The sequence below is a fragment of the Ammospiza caudacuta genome, chromosome 2 (genome assembly GCF_027887145.1).
Source record: "Ammospiza caudacuta isolate bAmmCau1 chromosome 2, bAmmCau1.pri, whole genome shotgun sequence".
NCBI classification, from domain to species: domain Eukaryota; kingdom Metazoa; phylum Chordata; class Aves; order Passeriformes; family Passerellidae; genus Ammospiza; species Ammospiza caudacuta.
Genome location: NC_080594.1, coordinates 119,845,391 through 119,865,768, shown reverse-complemented (window position 1 = coordinate 119,865,768; position 20,378 = coordinate 119,845,391). Strand labels below are relative to the sequence as shown.

The window sequence follows — 20,378 nt, the reverse complement described above, 5'->3', positions numbered from 1 at the left end:
GTATGAACTCTTATGAATATGCATGTAATGTCACAGTAAATATAATATATATAAAAATATAAAATATATACATATATTAAAATATAAGTATATATAAAAATAAAATATATAGAAATTACAAAATATATGAAAATGAAAGTATTTTAAAAATAAAACATAGTTTAAGTTAACCGTGTGCTTTTGGCAAATAGCCAAGTACCTAGCGCTGGATTTTATCCCTTTTATCCCTTAAGAAACTTTGATAAAAATTCTAAATAGTGAGTCGTGTTTCTCACATCCCCGTGCATCCCGAGGCTCTCCCTGTGTTTCCCGGGGCTCTCCCGGTACATCCTCGAGCTCTCCCGGTGCTTCCTGGAGCTCTCCCGGTGTTTCCCGGGGCTGTCCCGGTGCATCCTGAGGTTCTCCCGGTGCTTCCCGGGGCGCTCTCGGAGCTCTCCTGGTACATCCTGGGGCTCTCCCGGTGCATGCCGGAGCTCTCCCGGTGTTTCCCGGGGCTCTCCCAGGGTTTTCCGGGGCTCCCCTGGTGTTTCCTAGAGCTGTCCCGGTTCATCCCGGGTTCTCCCGGTGCTTTCCGGAGCTGTCCCGGTTCATCCCGGGTTCTCCCTCAGCATCCCGGGGCTCTCCCGATGCGGAGCCGCCGTCCCTGCCCGCGCCGCCAGAGGGCGCTCAGCGCCCCTGGCTGCCCGCCGGGCTGTACCATCTTCCTCCGGGGGGGGAAAAGCAGGTGACGCGCTGCGGGCTGTGGCACGACACGACAGAGGATGACACCGGGAGAAAGGTGACAGCGACAGCGCGTGACAATGACACAGGGTGACAACGCCAGAGCCCTCGGCTTATCGGCACAGCTGGAGCCCTCCCGCACCGCGATGGCTCGGCGCTCCCTGCGCGGCGCTCGGTGGTGCGGCCCCGCTGCGGGCCTGGCGGCGCGGGCGGGGGCGGTGGCGTTCCATAGGGCCGGGCTTCCATAGGGCGCATTTCCATAGGGCCGGGCTTCCATAGGCCGGGCTCCCATAGCGTCGGCTCTCCATAGGGCACATTTCCATAGGGCCGGGCTCCCATAGCGTCGGCTCTCCATAGGGCACATTTCCATAGGGCCGGGCTTCCATAGGGCGCATTTCCATAGGGCCGGCTCTCCATAGGGCGCGTTTCCATAGGGACTGCGGAGCCGCTCCCGCCCCGCCGCCGCCCGGTTCCCCTCTCGTCGCCGCCGGCCCCGGGAGGAGCGGGGCCCTGCGCAGGTAGGCGACGGTGGCGGGGAGGGGACGGGAAGGGACGGGAGGGGACCCGGCTGAGGGGGCAGCGCTGGCCAGGCCGGAGTGCCGGGATCGCGGAACGGGCGGGGCTGGAAGGGGATCGCCGTCCCCACCCGGCCGTGCCACGGCGCTCACCTGGAGCCGGTGACACGGGCGGGCTCGGAACGGCCCCAGCCAGGGACACCCGCGGCATTCCCGGGAACGGGCACGGCCCGAGAGCCCCGGGAGCCTCTGGCCAGCGCTGCCCGGGGTGCCCGGCGTGGGATTTGGGGCTCTGGGTGATCCTGATGGAGCTCCCCCAGCTCGGCACGTTCCATGGTTCTCCGCCGCCTCCACGGAAGGAGCTCTTCCTCAGGCTGGGGTGGGATTTCCTGGGTTAATTTCTGGCCGTCGCTCCTCGCCCTGACCGCTGAAAAGAGCCTGGCAGCATCAGTGGGGGAAGTGATAAATGATTATTTACATCGGGGTTTGCTGGGGAAGTTTGTGACCTGGGTTTGGGTTGTGCGCCTAAAGGTCACTAACCAAAAAGCAAGTGGGTTTTGTATGGGTTTTTAATTATTTTATGTTATTACTTACTTTCCTGCCTTTGTGTCCAAGCACAAACATGATCTATTTACCTTATTTCAATTCCTGGCTTTTATCCAACCTTGCTGACATCTGGCAGCTGAGGTGCAGGAATACCAACCCGCACTAAATCATCCCTGCTGTCCTGTGTGGAAATCAACCCTTTACCTGTCTTTTCACTGCAGAAATCCTGATTAAATAAATACCTTGAGAGCTGTTGTGTCCTGTCAGCAGAGCAGCTGCCTGATTGTGAGTGACCCACACAAATCTCCTCTCCATGGAAGTGGCAGCAGCCCTGACTTGGCAGAGAGCTGCTGGAAAAACTTCCCACTCCTGCTTTGTCCTCAGCAGTGGAAACAATCCGCGATTAAGATCCTTAGATGAGATGAGGCAAATAGAGTTCCATTTCTTGCCCAGTGTTTGTATCAAATTACTCCTAATTTTTGCTGACAGTATCTTGCAGCTTTTCCACTTTATTGGGTTTTATGGGAGGATTGACTTTAATTTCTTTTTTTTTTTTTGGAACAAGCAGAGCTGGATCCCAGATAAATGAAATGTTATTCCCTGATTTCACTCTCTCTGCTGTGAGCAGCACTGCAAACATCCTGATAAAGACAAAATTAAATCCTCTTTGTAGCCAAACAAACCAAGCCAATCTGGCCCTGATGACATTGTGTGTGATAATTTTATTTTTCCATGGAGGTGGGTCTGGCTTGGCTGGCACAGAGTGGTTTTATTGGCAATGCCTCAATCCTGCTCAGGGGAGTGCAAAAGTGCCTTAAACCTGCACTTAAAATCCTTTCTGGTTTTTAATTTCATCCAGCACTTTTCTGCTTTTGAGGGTTTCTTACCAAACCTTTTCTATTGATGGAGTTAAAGTTGTTTGTTACAACAAATTTAATGCTCTAAAGGACATGGAGGATGGCTTGGGTTTGTTTTTGTGTCCTAACAGCAGGAGACTGAATGCAGATGTCCTTCAGAAATATAAAATATTTTATTGCAGAGCTGTGGTTTCATTTCTGTATCAGTGATGCAGCAGGGATTGACCTAAACCTAAACCTAATCATATTTAAACTGTTCTAGAAAAATATTTTGATGCTTTCTAACAGAACTGGGGTCAGAGGCAGCAAAGGAGAGAAGGAAGGATTTTTGAAGTAGGGAAGGAAGATTTTTAAGTAGGGAAAATCCAACCATGCTTGGATTCCATTGTTCTAAACCAGGCATATTTTAATTTTTAACCTAAATACTTTGCAAAACACAGGAAAATCAGGTCTGAACAGCTGATCTTTAAATATAAAAATATTTTTAATTGTTTATTGAACTAGAGGTAGATTATAATGCATGGCTTGGCATTTTGGCACAACACCTTGGACTTGCCCTTGAGCATCTGCTGCTGCCAAGTGGAGCTGCAGAGCTCTGAGAGCTCCTTGTGCTGAGGGCTGAGAGCCCTTGAGCAGGGTTTGTCTGGGGAGTTGTGTTTGCCCAGGGAATATTCCCCATTCCAACCACAGGGGATGAGTTCTGAAGGCAATTCCCAGCTCCTTGGAGGGAAACTTTGGGATCCTCCCTTTTGTTACTGTGTGTGGAATGGGAAAACACCTTCCAGAAATAGGAAAAAGTGACTGAAAATCTTTTGGGAGAGGCAGTGGGAAGTCAAAATTAATTTGGGAATTATTTTTAAATTTTTGTTGAAATTTTGACCTGTTACTGACCTGTTTACTGTGCTCTGAGAGCTCCTTGAGCAGGATTCCCCATGGAAATTGTGTTTGCACAGGGAATATTCCCCATTCCATGTTCCAGGAATATTCCCCATTCCAGGCTCCCCATTCCAACCACAGGGGATGAGTTCTGAAGGCAATTCCCAACTCCTTGGAGGGAGATTTTGGAATCCCCCCCTTTGTTATTGTGTGTGGAATGAGAAAACACCTTCCCGAAAGGAAATAGGAAAAAGTGACTGAAAAAATTCCAAATTTTCTCTTGGAAAAAGTCAGTGGGGAGTCAAAATAATTTGGGAATTATTTTTAACTTTGTGTTGAAATTTTGACCTGTTACTGACCTGTTACTGTGCTGAGGGCTGAGAGCCCTTGAGCAGGATTCCCCATGGAAATTGTGTTTGCACAGGGAATATTCCCCATTCCAGGCTCCAGGAATATTCTCCATTCCAGGCTCCCCATTCCCGAGCACAGGGGATGAGTTCTCAATTCTCAATTTACAACTTGAGAATTGGCAATTCCCAACTCCTTGGAGGGAGATTTTGGGATCCTCCCCTTTGTTATTGTGTGTGGAATGAGAAAACACCTTCCCAAAAGGAAAGAGGAAAAAATGACTGAAAAAATTCCAGATTTTCTCTTGGAAAAGTCAGTGGGGAGTCAAAATTATTTGGGAATTATTTTTAACTTTGTGTTGAAATTTTGACCTGTTACTGACCTGTTACTGTGCTGAGGGCTGAGAGCCCTTGAGCAGGATTCCCCATGGAAATTGTGTTTGCACAGGGAATATTCCCCAATTCCATGTTCCAGGAATATTCCCCATTCCAGAGCTCAGGGGATGAGTTCTCAATTCTCAATTTACAACTTGAGAATTGGCAATTCCCAACTCCTTGGAGGGAGATTTTGGGATCCTCCCCTTTGTTATTGTGTGTGGAATGAGAAAACACCTTCCCAAAAGGAAAGAGGAAAAAATGACTGAAAAAATTCCAGATTTTCTCTTGGAAAAGTCAGTGGGGAGTCAAAATTATTTGGGAATTATTTTTAACTTTGTGTTGAAATTTTGACCTGGAGCTCCTTGTGCTGAGGGCTGAGAGCCCTTGAGCAGGATTCCCCATGGAAATTGTGTTTGCACAGGGAATATTCCCCATTCCAGGCTCCAGGAATATTCCCCATTCCAGAGCTCAGGGGATGAGTTCTCAATTCTCAATTTACAACTTGAGAATTGGCAATTCCCAAGTCCTTGGAGGGAGATTTTGGAATCCCCCCTTTGTTATTGTGTGTGGAATGAGAAAACACCTTCCCAAAAGGAAAGAGGAAAAAGTGACTGAAAAAATTCCAAATTTTCTCTTGGAAAAAGTCAGTGGGGAGTCAAAATAATTTGGGAATTATTTTTAACTTTGTGTTGAAATTTTGACCTGTTACTGACCTGTTACTGTGCTGAGGGCTGAGAGCCCTTGAGCAGGATTCCCATGGAAATTGTGTTTGCACAGGGAATATTCCCCAATTCCATGTTCCAGGAATATTCCCCGTTCCAGGCTCCCCATTCCCGAGCACAGGGGATGAGTTCTCAATTCTCAATTTACAACTTGAGAATTGGCAATTCCCAAGTCCTTGGAGGGAGATTTTGGAATCCTCCCCTTTGTTATCGTGTGTGGAATGAGAAAACACCTTCCCAAAAGGAAATAGGAAAAAGTGACTGAAAATATTCCAGTTTTTCTCTTGAAAAAATCAGTGGGGAATCAAAATTATTTTGAGAATTATTTTCAACTTTGTATTGAAATTTTACCTTGTTTATTGTGCTGCCAGTGCTTGTCCATATTTATGATTTCAGCTGTGGCAGAGCTGAAATTTGGGTGATTTTTGTAACTCTTTGCCTGTCTGAGTTTTCCAGGAGGCTCCAGCTTGCTATGAGCAGCCAGGATGGATCCAGAAGAGCAGGATTTGCTTGGGGATTACAGATACAGGAATTATTCTTCAGCAATTGAGAAAGCTTTGAGGAACTTTGAATCATCCAGTGAATGGGCAGACCTGATCTCTTCCCTTGGCAAGCTCAACAAGGTACAGTGTGAGGGGAATTTTTATCATTTATTTGTGATATTTGTATTGCTATGAACTTTTCTGGCACTTCCAGCACTTGAAAAAACTAAAAATTCACTCAAGAAAAATAATGGAAGGAGCTAAGTCAGTATTTCTTCATATAAATGTGAGAAATTCTGGTGAATTGCTCACATTTATATAAAAATAAATGTGAGCAATTTATATTTAAAAAGTGAGCAAATCTGGTGAAAGAGCTTTCCTGCAAATGGTATTTGCTGTCTTCATGCTGCTAAGTTAATTTAATTTAATTAATTTAATTTTAATTAATTCAATTTTTGCATCAAAGAAACCCTCACTCTAGAGCAGCTAAAAAGCTTTTCTAGAAAAGAGTTAATTAATGCCAAGTTTTAGAATATTTTCTGAGTCAAAGCTTTTATTTCAAGGTCACATTTCCCTTGGATTTGGGGAAATTTGGTGCTTTTTGTATGACCATGGAGAGACACAGAAATGTTGTTTTGGAACACATTTCCACATTTCTGCCTTCAGTTTTTCACCATGATTCTGGCTCTCATCAAGAGCCAGATGCCTTCAAAAAGCTTTTCTCCAAAGGGAAAATACGAAATAATTAATGAGAGGAAAGCTTTGATCTTTTGTTTGGACCCAGATGAGCACTGAGCACCCACCTGAGCTTTTACCCAGGGTCAGAACTGCCCAAATCTGTGGCAGCAGAGCAGAAACCAAGGAAAAGCTCTCAGCTGATCCAAGGCCCATCTGCTGGGGGGTTTTAGGGATTTCATCTTTTTAGGAGCTTAAAAATTCCTGCAGCAAATCCTCCCCAGTGCTCATCCCTGGGCGTTGTCTGAAAACCAGGAGGGATGTGGAGGAGAAGGGAAATAAGATGTCAGTGGCTCTGGGGGTTTCTGGAGGATTTATGGGGATTTTTGGAGGAGTTTTGAATGATCAGAGATGGGAGTTTTTGAGTTGGTTTGGATGATGAGGTTTATTTCTTTATTTTCTATATAGGTGAGCTTGGCTCACATTGTTCAGTGTGGTTTAGAAGGTCACAAGACCCTTAATTTTTAAGATTTTTAAGGAGTTATTGACTAATAAAACACTGTTAATGAGGATATTTATATTTTTGACTCCAATATTTAAATATTTTGTCTGATGGACTTGTGCTACAGTGTAAGCTGTAGCTAATTATTCTTTGCTAATTATGTTCTGACACAAACATGCAGTGCTGCATTCTAATTTCTCTGTTTACCTTTGTAGTTACTTTTAATTTTTTCATATCTTAAACTTTAAAACTTCAAACTTTCTTTTACTTAGCTTAACTTTTCTGTGCTTGAAATATAAATTCACATTTTTGCTTCCAGCACCTCAGTTTGGGAGACTTTCCAAAGGTCTCAGATCAAATCCTGAGTTTAATTCTGAGCTTTGGCTTCCAGACCCAAAATTCTGAGTTTTTTATATTTGGGATTCCAACAATTCCCTGAACTCCTGGTGGTCTCTGACAGCCTCAAATAGAAATATTATTATAAATATTACTATAAACATTATTATAAATATTATTATAAATATTATTATAAATATTATTATAAATATTACTGTAAATATTATTGTTGATTTTTATCAGGGAGGAGGTGTTACTGCCAGGAAAACCTCAGTGCTGGAGGTGCATGAGCAGGAAGGAGATGAGTTTATAAAATAAAATTATTTTTACAATTTCCACGTGGTTTTATTAAAGATCCTGGGGGTCACTTGTGTGCAGGGATAACTGAGATTCATCTCCATGAAAATGCTGAGAAAGGCAAGGACAAAACACCAGAAATGAAGAAGTTCAGAAGTTCTTTTCCAGAGCAGTGAGAAATCAGCATTACACCACAATTTTGTCATATTTTCTGAGACTTTTTCTCCTGCAGGCACCGTTGAGACACAAACATTGTTTTATTTCCATAAAGCTCAGGGGTAAAAGCTCAGGATTACCTCCAGCTCATCCAGGGGCTGGGAAAAGCAAAATGCAGATGTGCTTCAGAAATGTAAAATATTTTATTGCAGAGCTGTGCTTTCCTTTCTGTATCAGTGATGCAGCAGGGATTGACCTAAACCTAAACCCAAAACATTTTTAAACTGTTCTGGAAGAATATTTTGGTGTTTTCCAACAGAACTGGGGTCAGAGGCAGCAAAGGAGAGAAGGAAGGATTTCTTAAGTAGGGAAAATCCAACCAAGCTTGGATTCCATTGTTCTAAACCAGGTATATTTGAATTTTTAACCTAAATTCTTTGCAAATCACAGGGAAATCAGGTCTGAACAGCTGATCTTTAAATATAAATATTAAATATAATATTTTTAAACTGGTTTGTTGAAATAGAGGAAGATTATAATGTATGGCTTGGCATCCAACACCTTGGATTTGAATAGCAAGGATTGACCTAAACCTAAACCCAAAACATTTTTAAACTGTTCTGGAAGAATATTTTGGTGTTTTCCAACAGAACTGGGGTCAGAGGTAGAAAAGGAGAGAGGAAAGGATTTTGTAAGTAGGGAAAATCCAACCAAGCTTGGATTCCATTGTTCTAAACCAGGTAGATTTGAATTTTTAACCTAAATACTTTGCAAATCAAAGGAAAATCGGGTCTGAACAGCTGATCTTTAAATATAAATATTAAATATAATATTTTTAAACTGGTTTGTTGAAATAGAGGAAGATTATAGTGCATGGCTTGGCATCCAACACCTTGGATTTGAATAGCAAGGATTGACCTAAACCTATACCCAAAACATTTTTAAACTGTTCTGGAAGAATATTTTGGTGTTTTCCAACAGAACTGGGGTCAGAGGCAGCAAAGGAGAGAAGGAAGGATTTCTTAAGTAGGGAAAATCCAACCAAGCTTGGATTCCATTGTTCTAAACCAGGTATATTTGAATTTTTAACCTAAATACTTTGCAAATCACAGGGAAATCAGGTCTGAACAGCTGATCTTTAAATATAGTTTTATATAAAAGTGGTTTGTTGAACTAGAGGGAAATTATAATGCATGGCTTGGCATTTTGGCACAACACCTTGGACTTGAGCAGCAGGGATTGACCTAAACCTAAGCATATTTAAACAATTCTAGAAGAATATAAGAATATTTTGATGTTTTCTAACAGAAATGGGGTCAGAGGTGGCAAAGGAAAGAATGAATGATCCCTTAAAATATCTTATCCCTTAGAAATGAGGTAAAAGATTGAGTTTGGTGAAGAGAAACAAATCTGCTGCCTCTCTGTTGTTCCTTCATGATCTTAAAATTTATTCCAACCTCAATGATTTTACTGAGGATAAACTGGAGTTTGATTTGGAGTTCCTCTGTTGCTTCTACAGCTCAAAATAATATTTTCTGGTGATGTGTAGAACCAGGAAAGCAACATCTGAATGCTCAGTTGGCAGATCTGCAGAGATTAATTTTATATATTATATATTACGTATTATGTATTATATATTATATATTATATAGTATATATTATATATTATTATATATTATATATTATATATTATATATTATATATTATATATTATATATTATATATTATATATTATATATTATATATCATATATCATATATTATATATTATACATTATGTATTATATATTATGTATTACATATTATATATTATGTATTATATATTACATATTACATATTACATATTATGTATTGTATATTATATATTACATGTTATATATTATACATTATATATTATGTATGATATATATTACATATTATGTATTATATATTATATATTACATATTATATATTATGTATTGTATATTGTATGTTATATATTACATGTTATATATTATACATTATAAATTATGTATGATATATGATATATAACATATTATATATTATATATTATATTATATTATATTATATTATATTATATTATATTATATTATATTATATTATATTATATTATATATTATATTATATTATATATTATTTTTATTTTATATTTTTATTTTATTTTATTTTATTTTATTTTATTTTATTTTATTTTATCCTTGAAGGCAGGTGAGCTTTATGTGACGTGACGTTTCATTTCACCTGGCATTGCTTTGAGGCAGGCAGAGGAATATTTGATTTATTTTGGTTTATTTTTTGTTCTGTGACTCATCCCTTGCCCAAAGTAGGTCAGAGGAATGTTGTCCTAAGTCTGTTTGTTCCTTGTTGGTGTTATGGGGAGCCTGAGCAGTGGCTGCAGTTTCACCCCTTTTTTACCCCTTTTTTTGGGCTGATTTTGGGGTTTCTGAGGTCAGGAGAGATGAATTTCCCCTTCAGAGTTAAAACCTGCAGGTGTGAGCATGAGAGAATTGACAGAATTTGCTCAATTATTTCAAACCCCAAACTTAGAAGGGAAGGATTTTGGGGGTTATTTTGAATAATGTGAGTAATAGATCATGATGGGAAATGATAAACAGTGGAAAATAATATTTCTAATAAGAATGTAAATGGGCAAGTGCAAAAATAGAAATATTATAGAAATCTAAAGAATTAAAATATTATAATATAAATATTATTTATATATTTGTGGCTAATATTTATACAAATATTATATTCTACTATTAGAATATGGATACTATATTATAATAATAATACAAATAGGCAGATGTAAATATAGAAATATATAAATTGGAAGAATCAAAATATATAAATATTATATTTTACTATTTATAAAATTAACATTTATATTTAACATTTATATAAAGATATTATACTATTAGACTATAAATATTATATTCTAATAAGAATATAAATGGGCAGATGCAAATACAAAGATATTATATCAATATAAAGAATTAAAATATTACTATATCAATATTATTTAGATAATATTTATTAAAATATTATAGCTAATATTTACATAAATATTATATTCTACTATTAGAATATAAATATTATATTCTAATAAGAATATAAATGCGCAGATGTAAACATATAAATATTATATCAATATAAAGAATTACAATAATACAATATAAATATTATTCCTATAATATTTATTTAAATAATATTTATAGCTAATATTTATATAAATATTCTATATTAGAATATATATATAATTTAACAGACATATAAATGGGCAGATGCAAATATAAAATATTATATAAACATAAAGAATTAAAATATTATAAATATGTTCTAATATTTATAGAATTAATATTTATATCTAACATTTATATGAATATTATATTCTACTATTAGAATATAGATACTATATTCCAGTAAGAATATAAACGGGCAGATGTGAATATAGAAACGTTATATAGATATGAATGATTAAAATATGAAATATAAATATTCTGTTTTAATATATATATAATTAATGTTTATATGTGCCATTTATATAAATATTATATTCTACTATTAAAATAAAAATATTCTAAATGAATATAAATGTGCAGATGCAAATATATAGATGTTATATAAATATAAATAATTAAAATAATATAAATATTCTAATGTTTATATAAATAATGTTTATAGCAAATATCTATACAAATATATTCTACTATTAGAATATAAATATTATATTCTAATAAGAATATAAATGGGCGGGTGTATGAAACAGGCAGTAAATATGGATGTCAGTGTTTTAAAGATGTTTCAGCTTCATTTTTTAGTAAGAAATCATTTCAGACTTTGCTAAAAAAGCTGCTGGGGTGGAGGGTTATTTAAATTTTAAAATTAAGTTAAAACTTTTAAACTTAAAAATAACTGCTGATTCAGTACAGGTGGGTTTGTCAATGCAATAGCTGCTTTTAACATTATTTTTATATCCAAATATTATTATTTTTATATCCAAAATGCCTGGCACTGTATTCAGAGTATAAACAAATAGTAAATCTATATAAAATGTTCAGGGCTGGGGAATTTCAGGCAGTTGGAGGATAAAAATGTGTGAGTTTGGATAAAAACCCAAATGCTCAGTTTGGGGATGTGTGCTCCAGAAATATCAACTGTGGGTGGGGGCAGCAAGTGGGGAAATGGCTCCGTTGGCAACGTGAAGAACTAAAATTAGATATACTGGAATATAGTAGATATATTGGATGTAATATTAGATATATAATATTAGATATATAATATAATACATAATATATATAACATATAATATATAGCATAATATATACTATATACTATATACCACATACTATATACCATATACTATATACTATATAATATATAATGTGTAATGTATAATAGATAATATATAATACATTATATATTATATAGTATATATTATATATATAATTTATAATATATTATACATTATATATATTAGAATATATATTATATAATAGATAATATATATTATGTTAGTATTGTATATTGTATATTATATATTATATATAACATTACATATTTTCTATATTATATATTACATATTATTAGATATCTTGGATATAATATTAGATACAATATAGAAAATAACTATATATAATAATATATAATATATAATATATAATATATAATATATAATATATAATATATAATATATAATATATAATATATAATGTATAATATATAATATATAATATATTGGAGTAAAAAATACTGGATTTTGGTTCTGTAAGGATATATATATATTATATATTATTATATATAGTAATAATAATATTATTATTACTATATATAATAATAATATATTATATTTAATATAATTAATAATATATTATATATTATTATATATAGTATATATATATAGTATATATACTATATATAATATATAATATATTAATATATAATATATAATATATAATATATTGGAGTAAAAAATACTGGATTTTGGTTCTGTGAGGAAATAAGGAAAGGGGTGGTTTTTGAAAATCCCTGAAATTTGGGGCGCTGAGGATTCCCAGGGAATTCCCAGAGCAGCTGGGGCTGCCCCTGGATCCCTGGCAGTGCCCAAGGCCAGCTGGGGACAGTGGGAGGTGTCCCTGCCATGGCAAAGGCTGATCTGTAATAAATAAATAAATAAATTAGCAAATGAATAAATAATTTTAACCTAAAAATAAACTTATAAATAAGTGAAATATAAAAATAGAATAAATAAAATAAAAAATAAATTAAATGTATAAATGAAAAATAATTAAAATAAATAAAATAAAAATACAAAAATTTAAAATAAATAAATAAATAAATTTTAAAAATTATTTTAATGTCCCTTCCAAGCCAATCCATTCAGGCATTTCAGTATTATTTGGTCTAAAACTGTGCTTCCAAACTGCTTTGTATCTTTGGATAAAAATTTCTAAATTTATGATATATATATATATAATTTAAATTTTAATATATATAAATTATTTAACATTAATTATAAATTATTTTTAGATATTTATTATATAAATTTCACATTTTTCAAACTTTTCATCCTTGCATTAAAATTTCTATATTTGATATAAATTTATATATATATAAATTATTTAAACTTTCTAAATGTAAATTATTTAATATTCAATTATAAGTTATTTTTTATTTTATTATATAAATTTCAAACTTTCAAACAGCTTTTTATGCTTGGATTAAAACAATATACTTATATAAATGTATTACATATAAATATATATATTAGAAATGTTTAAAATTTAATAAACAAATTATTTAATATTAAACTACAATTTATTTTTATTTATTATATAAATGAAAAACTTTCAAAGTGCTTTTTATCCTTGGATAAAAATTTTATATTTATTACATAGATTTTTATATATTATAAATAAATTTTTATCCAGTTCCTACTTTCCTTACAACCAAATTTAAAATTCATTCTCCTATTTTAAAATTAATTCTATTTATGGTATTTCTATAGAAGCTGGAGTTATGTTTGGAATTTTTTTTAACTTGGAAAATGAATCAGTGGAAAAAAGGATCACAGTTCCTTCTTCTCCCCCTCTCCTCACAGCCACTGTTGTTTAAACAAGAATTATTTATTATATTATTATATGAATTACTATATTTTAGCAAGAATTATGAATTCTATTATTAGGTATTTCCTATTTGAAGATAATCTTAGAAATTGATGCTGCCTTTTCCTGGAACTCTAGTGATGGAAATAAAAATATTGCCTTGATTTGATGGAGTTTTTATCATTATTTTTAACAGATTTCTAGTGCAGAAGGAAGTAAACCAGGAACTGAGGAAATGCAAATGTTCCTCTCTGCTTGTGGTTTAATTTTAGGGCACAGGTGCAAAAAATAGCAAGTTTTCCTTTTGTAGATAATTCTGTATTTTTGTAGCCCAATTTCAGAGAAATTCTGAGCATCTTTGGGTGTTAATGTTGGAGAAAAAGGTGTGGGATGGGATCTGGAGTTTATTCACCTCTGCCAGCCAAAGCTGTAATCCCAGCATTCCTGGGTCCTGATGCTTTGTTCTTTTCTGTCTTGTGGAAGCTCAGGATATTTAAAAATCCAACTTCTCCTGTCAGGTGGAGGAGTTTAATTATAATTGAAAATCTCTCTATTATCACCTCACTCTTATCTCAGTGAACATTTGAGATCCCTCTGCCAATGAATGTTTTTAAAACCTCTTAAAATCCTGTGAGCTGCAGTTCTGGGCAGGCTGGGAAGAACCCAGCCAAAGTTAAAATTCCACCATTCTTGATTCTTTGTTCTTTTTCCTCTTGTGGACGCTCAGGATATTTAAAAATCCAATTTCTCAACCTTGCTAATCCAACTTTTCCACTTTGCCTGTCAGCTGGAGGAGCTTAATTATCATTTAAAACTCTGTCTGTTATCACCTCACTCTTATCTCAGTGAACATTTGAGATCCCTCTGCCAATGAATTCCTTTCAAAACTTTTAAAATCATTGGAGCTGCAATTCTGGGCAGGCTGGGAAGAACCTGAACCTTCCAGCAAAGCAGCAGGGAGGGTTCTTGGGACAACCACAGCCTTTAAAAATGTTGGAATGGGGTTTCAAATCCCTGAACCTGCTGGAGATAGGTGTAGTGGGGTTTGGGTATAAAACCTTCTGTGATTTTCTCAGAATCTGCAAATGAGGTCAATTCCTTCAGCAGCCACATCAACTCAGGTGTTTTCATTTCTGTGTTACATAAAGAGAACCTGAAAGGCCAGGAACTGGCAACAGGAGGAAAACTCTCCTAAAACCAGGCCCACTAAAGAAAAGCTGCTCTTTGGTTTGCTCTTCCCTTCCAGGCAGCAAATCCAGCATCCCATTCCTGCCCATGCCATTCCTGCCCATGCCATTCCTGCCCATGCCATTCCTGCCCATGCCATTCCTGCCCATCCCATTCCTGCCCATCCCATTCCTGCCCATGCCATTCCTGCCCATGCCATGGCACAGTCCAAATAAAGGGAATGTGTGGGAGCACAGAGCCCTCAGCAGAAATAGGAGCCTCCTCAAGCCAGGTCCCATCAGCTCTTAGAGGTCTATTTCACACCCAAGGTAGCTCAGCTACCTTTGGAGGCATAAAATCACCAGGATGGCTTCTGTGGCAGTGTTGGAAGCAGAAAAGTTTTAATAAAAGGCAAAATAACAAAACTCTTTGCAGAGAAAAACCCATCCAGGTGCAAGAGGCCCTCCTGCCCCTGGTAAGACGCCTCACAAAAGCCATTGGTTTCTTTGTTCTCTTCTTTTTCTAGCAAATTGCTCAGGTAGGACTGTTTGGTTCCTGTCCTTAAGTTTGAGGTGAAGTCCCCCAGGCCTATGAGATGCCTTTTTCACCTAATCAAAATGAGAAACTTCTGGGCTTATTTCCTTTTTAAGGGGACAAAAATTAGTTTTGTCACTCCCTCAACAACGAGCACATTCCTACCCTCAGCCTGTGGTGTTGTCCTGCTCAGGCCACAAAATCCTTTTCCTTTTCCATTTCCCTTTCTTTTCACAACATCCAAGGGATTATTTTGGGAGGAGATGACCCCTGCTGCAAGAAAGATGGAGAGACACCATTTCCAGGGGCTGGAGGGACACTCTGTTGGGTTTTAGTTTGAAGTTTTTGCTGCTGCTGTGGTTTTAGGTGTAGCAGCGCCACACCACACTCCCCATGGCAGAATGGGTTTTTGTTTAGATAAATATTTAGATAAATGAAGGTTTATTCCAGCAATCCCAAGGGAAATCAGGGACAAAACACAAACCATGGGGTGTGCACAAGGTTAAGAATGGGGTGGCACAAAGGGCACTACCCTACAGCGAAGATGGGGTGGCCACCAGGGATACCACAAACAATGAGGGAACAGGGAAAAGAGAAACCAGGAGAATTTGGGACATTTGGGGACAGGAACTGGGGGGGAGGATGGTGTTGAGAGGCTCCATGGGGAACTCTTCTCTCTCAGCCCAGGTGGAGACTGTGGTTTATTCTTCCAAGGCAAAGTCCTGGGGGTTTCTCTGAGGGTTCCAAAGGATTCCACAACTCCCCTGTTTTTTCTTACTATGAAGACTTCAATGAGGGAACAGGGAAAGGAGAAACCAGGAGAATTTGGGACATTTGGGGACAGGAACTGGGGAGGATGATGGTGTTGTGAGGCTCCATGGGGAACTCTTCTCTTTCAGCCCAGGTGGAGACTCTGTGGTTTGTCCTGAAGGTTCCAAAGGATTCCACAACTCCCCAGTTTTTTCTTCCTATGAAGCCTTCCCCAATGGACCTCTGCAGACACTTTAACTAAACAGGGAAACATGAGCAAAACAATAAAAACAATGATTACAACCAAAAAAAATTCCTTTAACAAAAGGTGAAACCCATCCTGTAAACCCCCATTGTCCAAAAATTCATTGATCCAATTTGAATTCTCAACTTTTATTCTTCTACTTGCTCCCTCAAGTAGAGGGAGCAAGTAGAAGTTCCTCTACTTGATCCCACCTTGTGATGCTTGTGTGGATGGATTCTGAATGTGAGGAAAGGTTGAGGCAGCACATTCCTTCAAAGTCTTGGCAGCCATGTGTGGGAAATGGATTTGTAGGGAATTTTTCAAGTTTGACAGGAAGCTCACACAGTGTGTGCATCTGTGTGCAAACCCTGAGACAAGAAATGCTGACTGAGAAATGCCCTGGAACGGGACAGACATTGCTGAGAGAGAAATGGAGCTGGCAACAAGTTTCAAAGGATGGTTTTGTAAAAAAGACTGGACAGTTTGGGGAAATAGAACTGTGAAAGGTGAATTGTGGGACCCATGAGGGGAAATTTTAGATGTTTGGTTTTAAGGCATTTACAGCAAGGTGTGGCTAAAGCTGACAGGCCAAGAAACACTTCTAGTGCATTGTAATTAGGAAATAATTAGCTTCTGATTGTGAATTATAACATCTGTATTGTCTCACCCTTCTCATGAGACAGAAAATGGAATAAAGGTTTTTAACACCCTCTCAGTTGCCCCATCTGTGGGTCAGGAAAGGGGCATTGCCCAACACCAATGCCATGGGCAAGCAATAAAAAGTTACAGCAATAAAAAATCTGTGGCTCCTCAGTTTTGCAATGTTGTGTGCCTGGCAGTCCCAGTGTCACCAAGCAGGGCCCTGGGTCAGAGCAGGTGACATTTGCCAGTGTCACCAAGCAGGTGTCTGGGTCAGAGCAGGTGACATTTGCCAGTGTCACCAAGCAGGCCCCTCGGTCAGAGCAGGTGACATTTGCCAGTGCCACCAAGCAGGGCCCTGGGTCAGAGCAGGTGACATTTGCCAGTGTCACCAAGCAGGGCCCTGGGTCAGAGCAGGTGACATTTGCCAGTGTCACCAAGCAGGGCCCTCAGTCAGAGCAGGTGACATTTGCCAGTGTCACCAAGCAGGTGTCTGGGTCAGAGCAGGTGACATTTGCCAGTGTCACCAAGCAGGGCCCTGGGTCAGAGCAGGTGACATTTGCCAGTGTCACCAAGCAGGTGTCTGGGTCAGAGCAGGTGACATTTGCCAGTGTCACCAGGCAGGCCCCTCGGTCAGAGCAGGTGACATTTGCCAGTGTCACCAAGCAGGGCCCTGGGTCAGAGCAGGTGACATTTGCCAGTGTCACCAAGCAGGCCCTGGGTCAGAGCAGGTGACATTTGCCAGTGCCACCAAGCAGGTCTCTGGGTCAGAGCAGGTGACATTTGCCAGTGTCACCAAGCAGGCCCTGGGTCAGAGCAGGTGACATTTGCCAGTGTCACCAAGCAGGGCCCTCAGTCAGAGCAGGTGACATTTGCCCTCGTGCTAAGCCAACATTCCAAGTGACACAGCTCGCCCAGACCCTCAGCTCTGCCAGCCAAGGTAAAATAGTGGGACCACAACTCTCTCTTCTTTGTTCTAATTTTGAAAGTATTCCTGTGCCCCCATGATTAATTAATTAATTAATTAATTAATTAAGACAACTGGTTTTTTTTTCCTCTTGTGGAGAAGTCTCCATAACATTAACAAGAAAAACTTCCCTTCCTTAATAAACTAAATAAAGACTATTTTAAAAGTGGTAAACAAACTGAAAAGTTTAAATTTTGTTTCTTTATGTTATCAGTGAAAAAAAGAAAGATTGCAGGCGAAAAAGAAGTGTTCTAAAAGGTTTATTTTAATTCTTACTACTTTTTTATTCCTTTAGCTACTATTAATAAAATTTTCTTTATACCCGTTTAAAGTTTTAAACCTACTTTACCTTTCTCCTAATCCTATCTTCCTACCTCACAACAAAAAATAAGAACTAATTGTTAATTACTATAAGAACTAATTGCTAATTATATAATAAGAATAATGGCTAATTAACCAACACCAAAACACACCACACTCTTTAATACCTTAAACCAAAAAATCTTAAAATTAAAGAAATCTTAAATTAACAAACCAAAACCACTATGCAAAATTATTTCCACCCAGTTTCAAACTAAAACCACCACATTGGCTGTCACAATTTCCCTCAGATTCAGTGTATGATCTCTTTTGGTGTGCCAGTTATCAGGGATAAGTGGAAATTTTTAATAGGATGGGATTGGGAAGGAATTCCTGGCTGGGAGGGTGCCCAGAGAATCTGGGGATCCCTGCAAGTGCCCAAGGGGATTTGGGATGGGATTTGGAGCACCCTGGGATAGTGGAAGGTTCCCTTCCAAATAATTCCCTGATTCTAAATATTCAGTTTGTTATTAAATATCGTTATCCCTGATGTTTGGAGAAGGGAGTTCTTATTTCCTTCAAATCCTTAGGAAATGTTGGAGCCAAAGCTGAGGTGCCATTATTGCTGATGCTCTGTGGAATAAGCAGTGAATATTTCCATTTTCTGCCTGGTTGATATTTCAGTATTGGAATATTAAGATGGTATTTGTTCAGTCTGAACACTGAGAGGGCAAAATATTTACTGTTAGAATCCAGAATAAAAAAAAACTTTCAGAATTTTGAGCCTGTAAACCAAAACTTAGAATTAAACACAAGATTTAATCTGAAACCTTGGAAAAGGCTTCCAAACTTAGGTGCTAAAAGTGAAAATGTAAATTTATAATTTAGAACAAAAACATGTTAAACTAAGTAAAAAAAAGTTTAGAGTTTTAAAGTTTAAAATGTAGAAAAAATAACTACAAAAGTAGATACAGAATTTGAAATACAATACTATGAGTTGATGTGTTATAGATAACTAAGAAAACTTATACTGTAGCATAAGTCCATAAAGCAAAATATTTCAAAATTAGGTTAAAAACATAAATATCCTTGTTAACAGTGTTTTAACTCCTAAAAAGTCTTATAACTAAAAGTCTTGTAACCTTCTAAACCATACTATAACAATCTTAAGCCAAACTCACTCTTCCTACCTATGTAAAAAATAAAAAAACCCAAACACATCATCAAAAACAATTTTAAAATCCCATCTTAAATTCCTTCCAAAACTCCCCACAAATAAATGATCACAATTTACCACTGGCCTGCTTTTTTGTAATTATCTCCTTTTCTATCTCTAAATATGCAGAGAGGGTGTGGGCAAATAGAAGCCAAGCAATATAAATAGAAAGTTTCAAAGTCCAGCTTTCCAGAAATCTTCACAGTTAAGGAAGGAATCCTTAACTCTTAAGGATTTCAATGTTGAAATAATATTCTTCATGTGCCACATGAGTAAAAGCCCCAAATATAAATATAAATATACAAATATAAAAGGTATCAAAAAAGTAACTCCAGAAATATGTGAAGTAATGGTTTATTGTTGGATTCTGGTTTTTATCATCCATTAAATGCAGCTGTGCTGTGGGGAGAGGAGGAGGGGATGGAGTGGCTCTGAGTGACATCTGTGTGTCTGCCAGGATTTTCTGTTTGCTGTTGTTGTAAATTCCCGACCTTTTTTTCTTTTTGGGTAAATTTCCTGCCAGCTGCTCTCTCCAAAAGGGTTTTATCTCCTCCCCTTCCTGCTGAGGAGTGCTCAGGGTAAAGTCACCTGCTGTAGGTTCATGCCAGGAACGGTTATTCCACTTCCTGCTGCTTTTCCAAGCAAAACAGAACCACCTCAAGTTGAAAAGGATTCCATAGGATAAAACCATGGGATTCCATAGGATAAAACCATGATTTCATTTGGGAAGAGACAAGAATTTGCCTGATCCTGAAAATATCCCAGATGTCCACAGGCTCTGGAACATCAGTGCTGGTTTTCAGCTTCCTTTTTCTGCCTCTGTCGAGGTCAGGGTTGAAGGAACTTCAGACCACAGGTCATATTCAGGCTCAAATGTTTATTTCTTATTTATGTTACAGTCTCACAGCAGTGAGTTCTGCAATATGTCCTTAGCAAGGCACAAAATGGCTCACTATCTTTCTCTCCAAGGCCTTTTAAAGATAAACTGTCCAATTAAGAAATGACACCTCAATTATTTTTACTTTTAATTCAATACCCAACCACCCGTGCCC

At 37.3% G+C, this 20,378-nt stretch overlaps 1 protein-coding gene across 2 annotated transcripts in view; it reads left to right on the top strand.

Moving 5' to 3' along the window:
• Window positions 1-1,074: 1,074 nt before the first annotated feature.
• The window catches only part of DOP1B (DOP1 leucine zipper like protein B), a 64,194-nt gene continuing 44,890 nt past the window's right edge, over window positions 1,075-20,378 (top strand). Inside the window, exons 1-2 of one of the 2 annotated variants that reach the window (XM_058824842.1) lie at window positions 1,075-1,238; window positions 5,418-5,584. In XM_058824842.1, the coding sequence (XP_058680825.1) occupies window positions 5,447-5,584 (138 nt within the window). In that variant the 5' untranslated portion in view covers window positions 1,075-1,238; window positions 5,418-5,446. Of the gene's footprint in view, window positions 1,239-5,346; window positions 5,585-20,378 lie in introns of those variants that run through there. The other variant, XM_058824844.1, reaches the window with a different exon arrangement.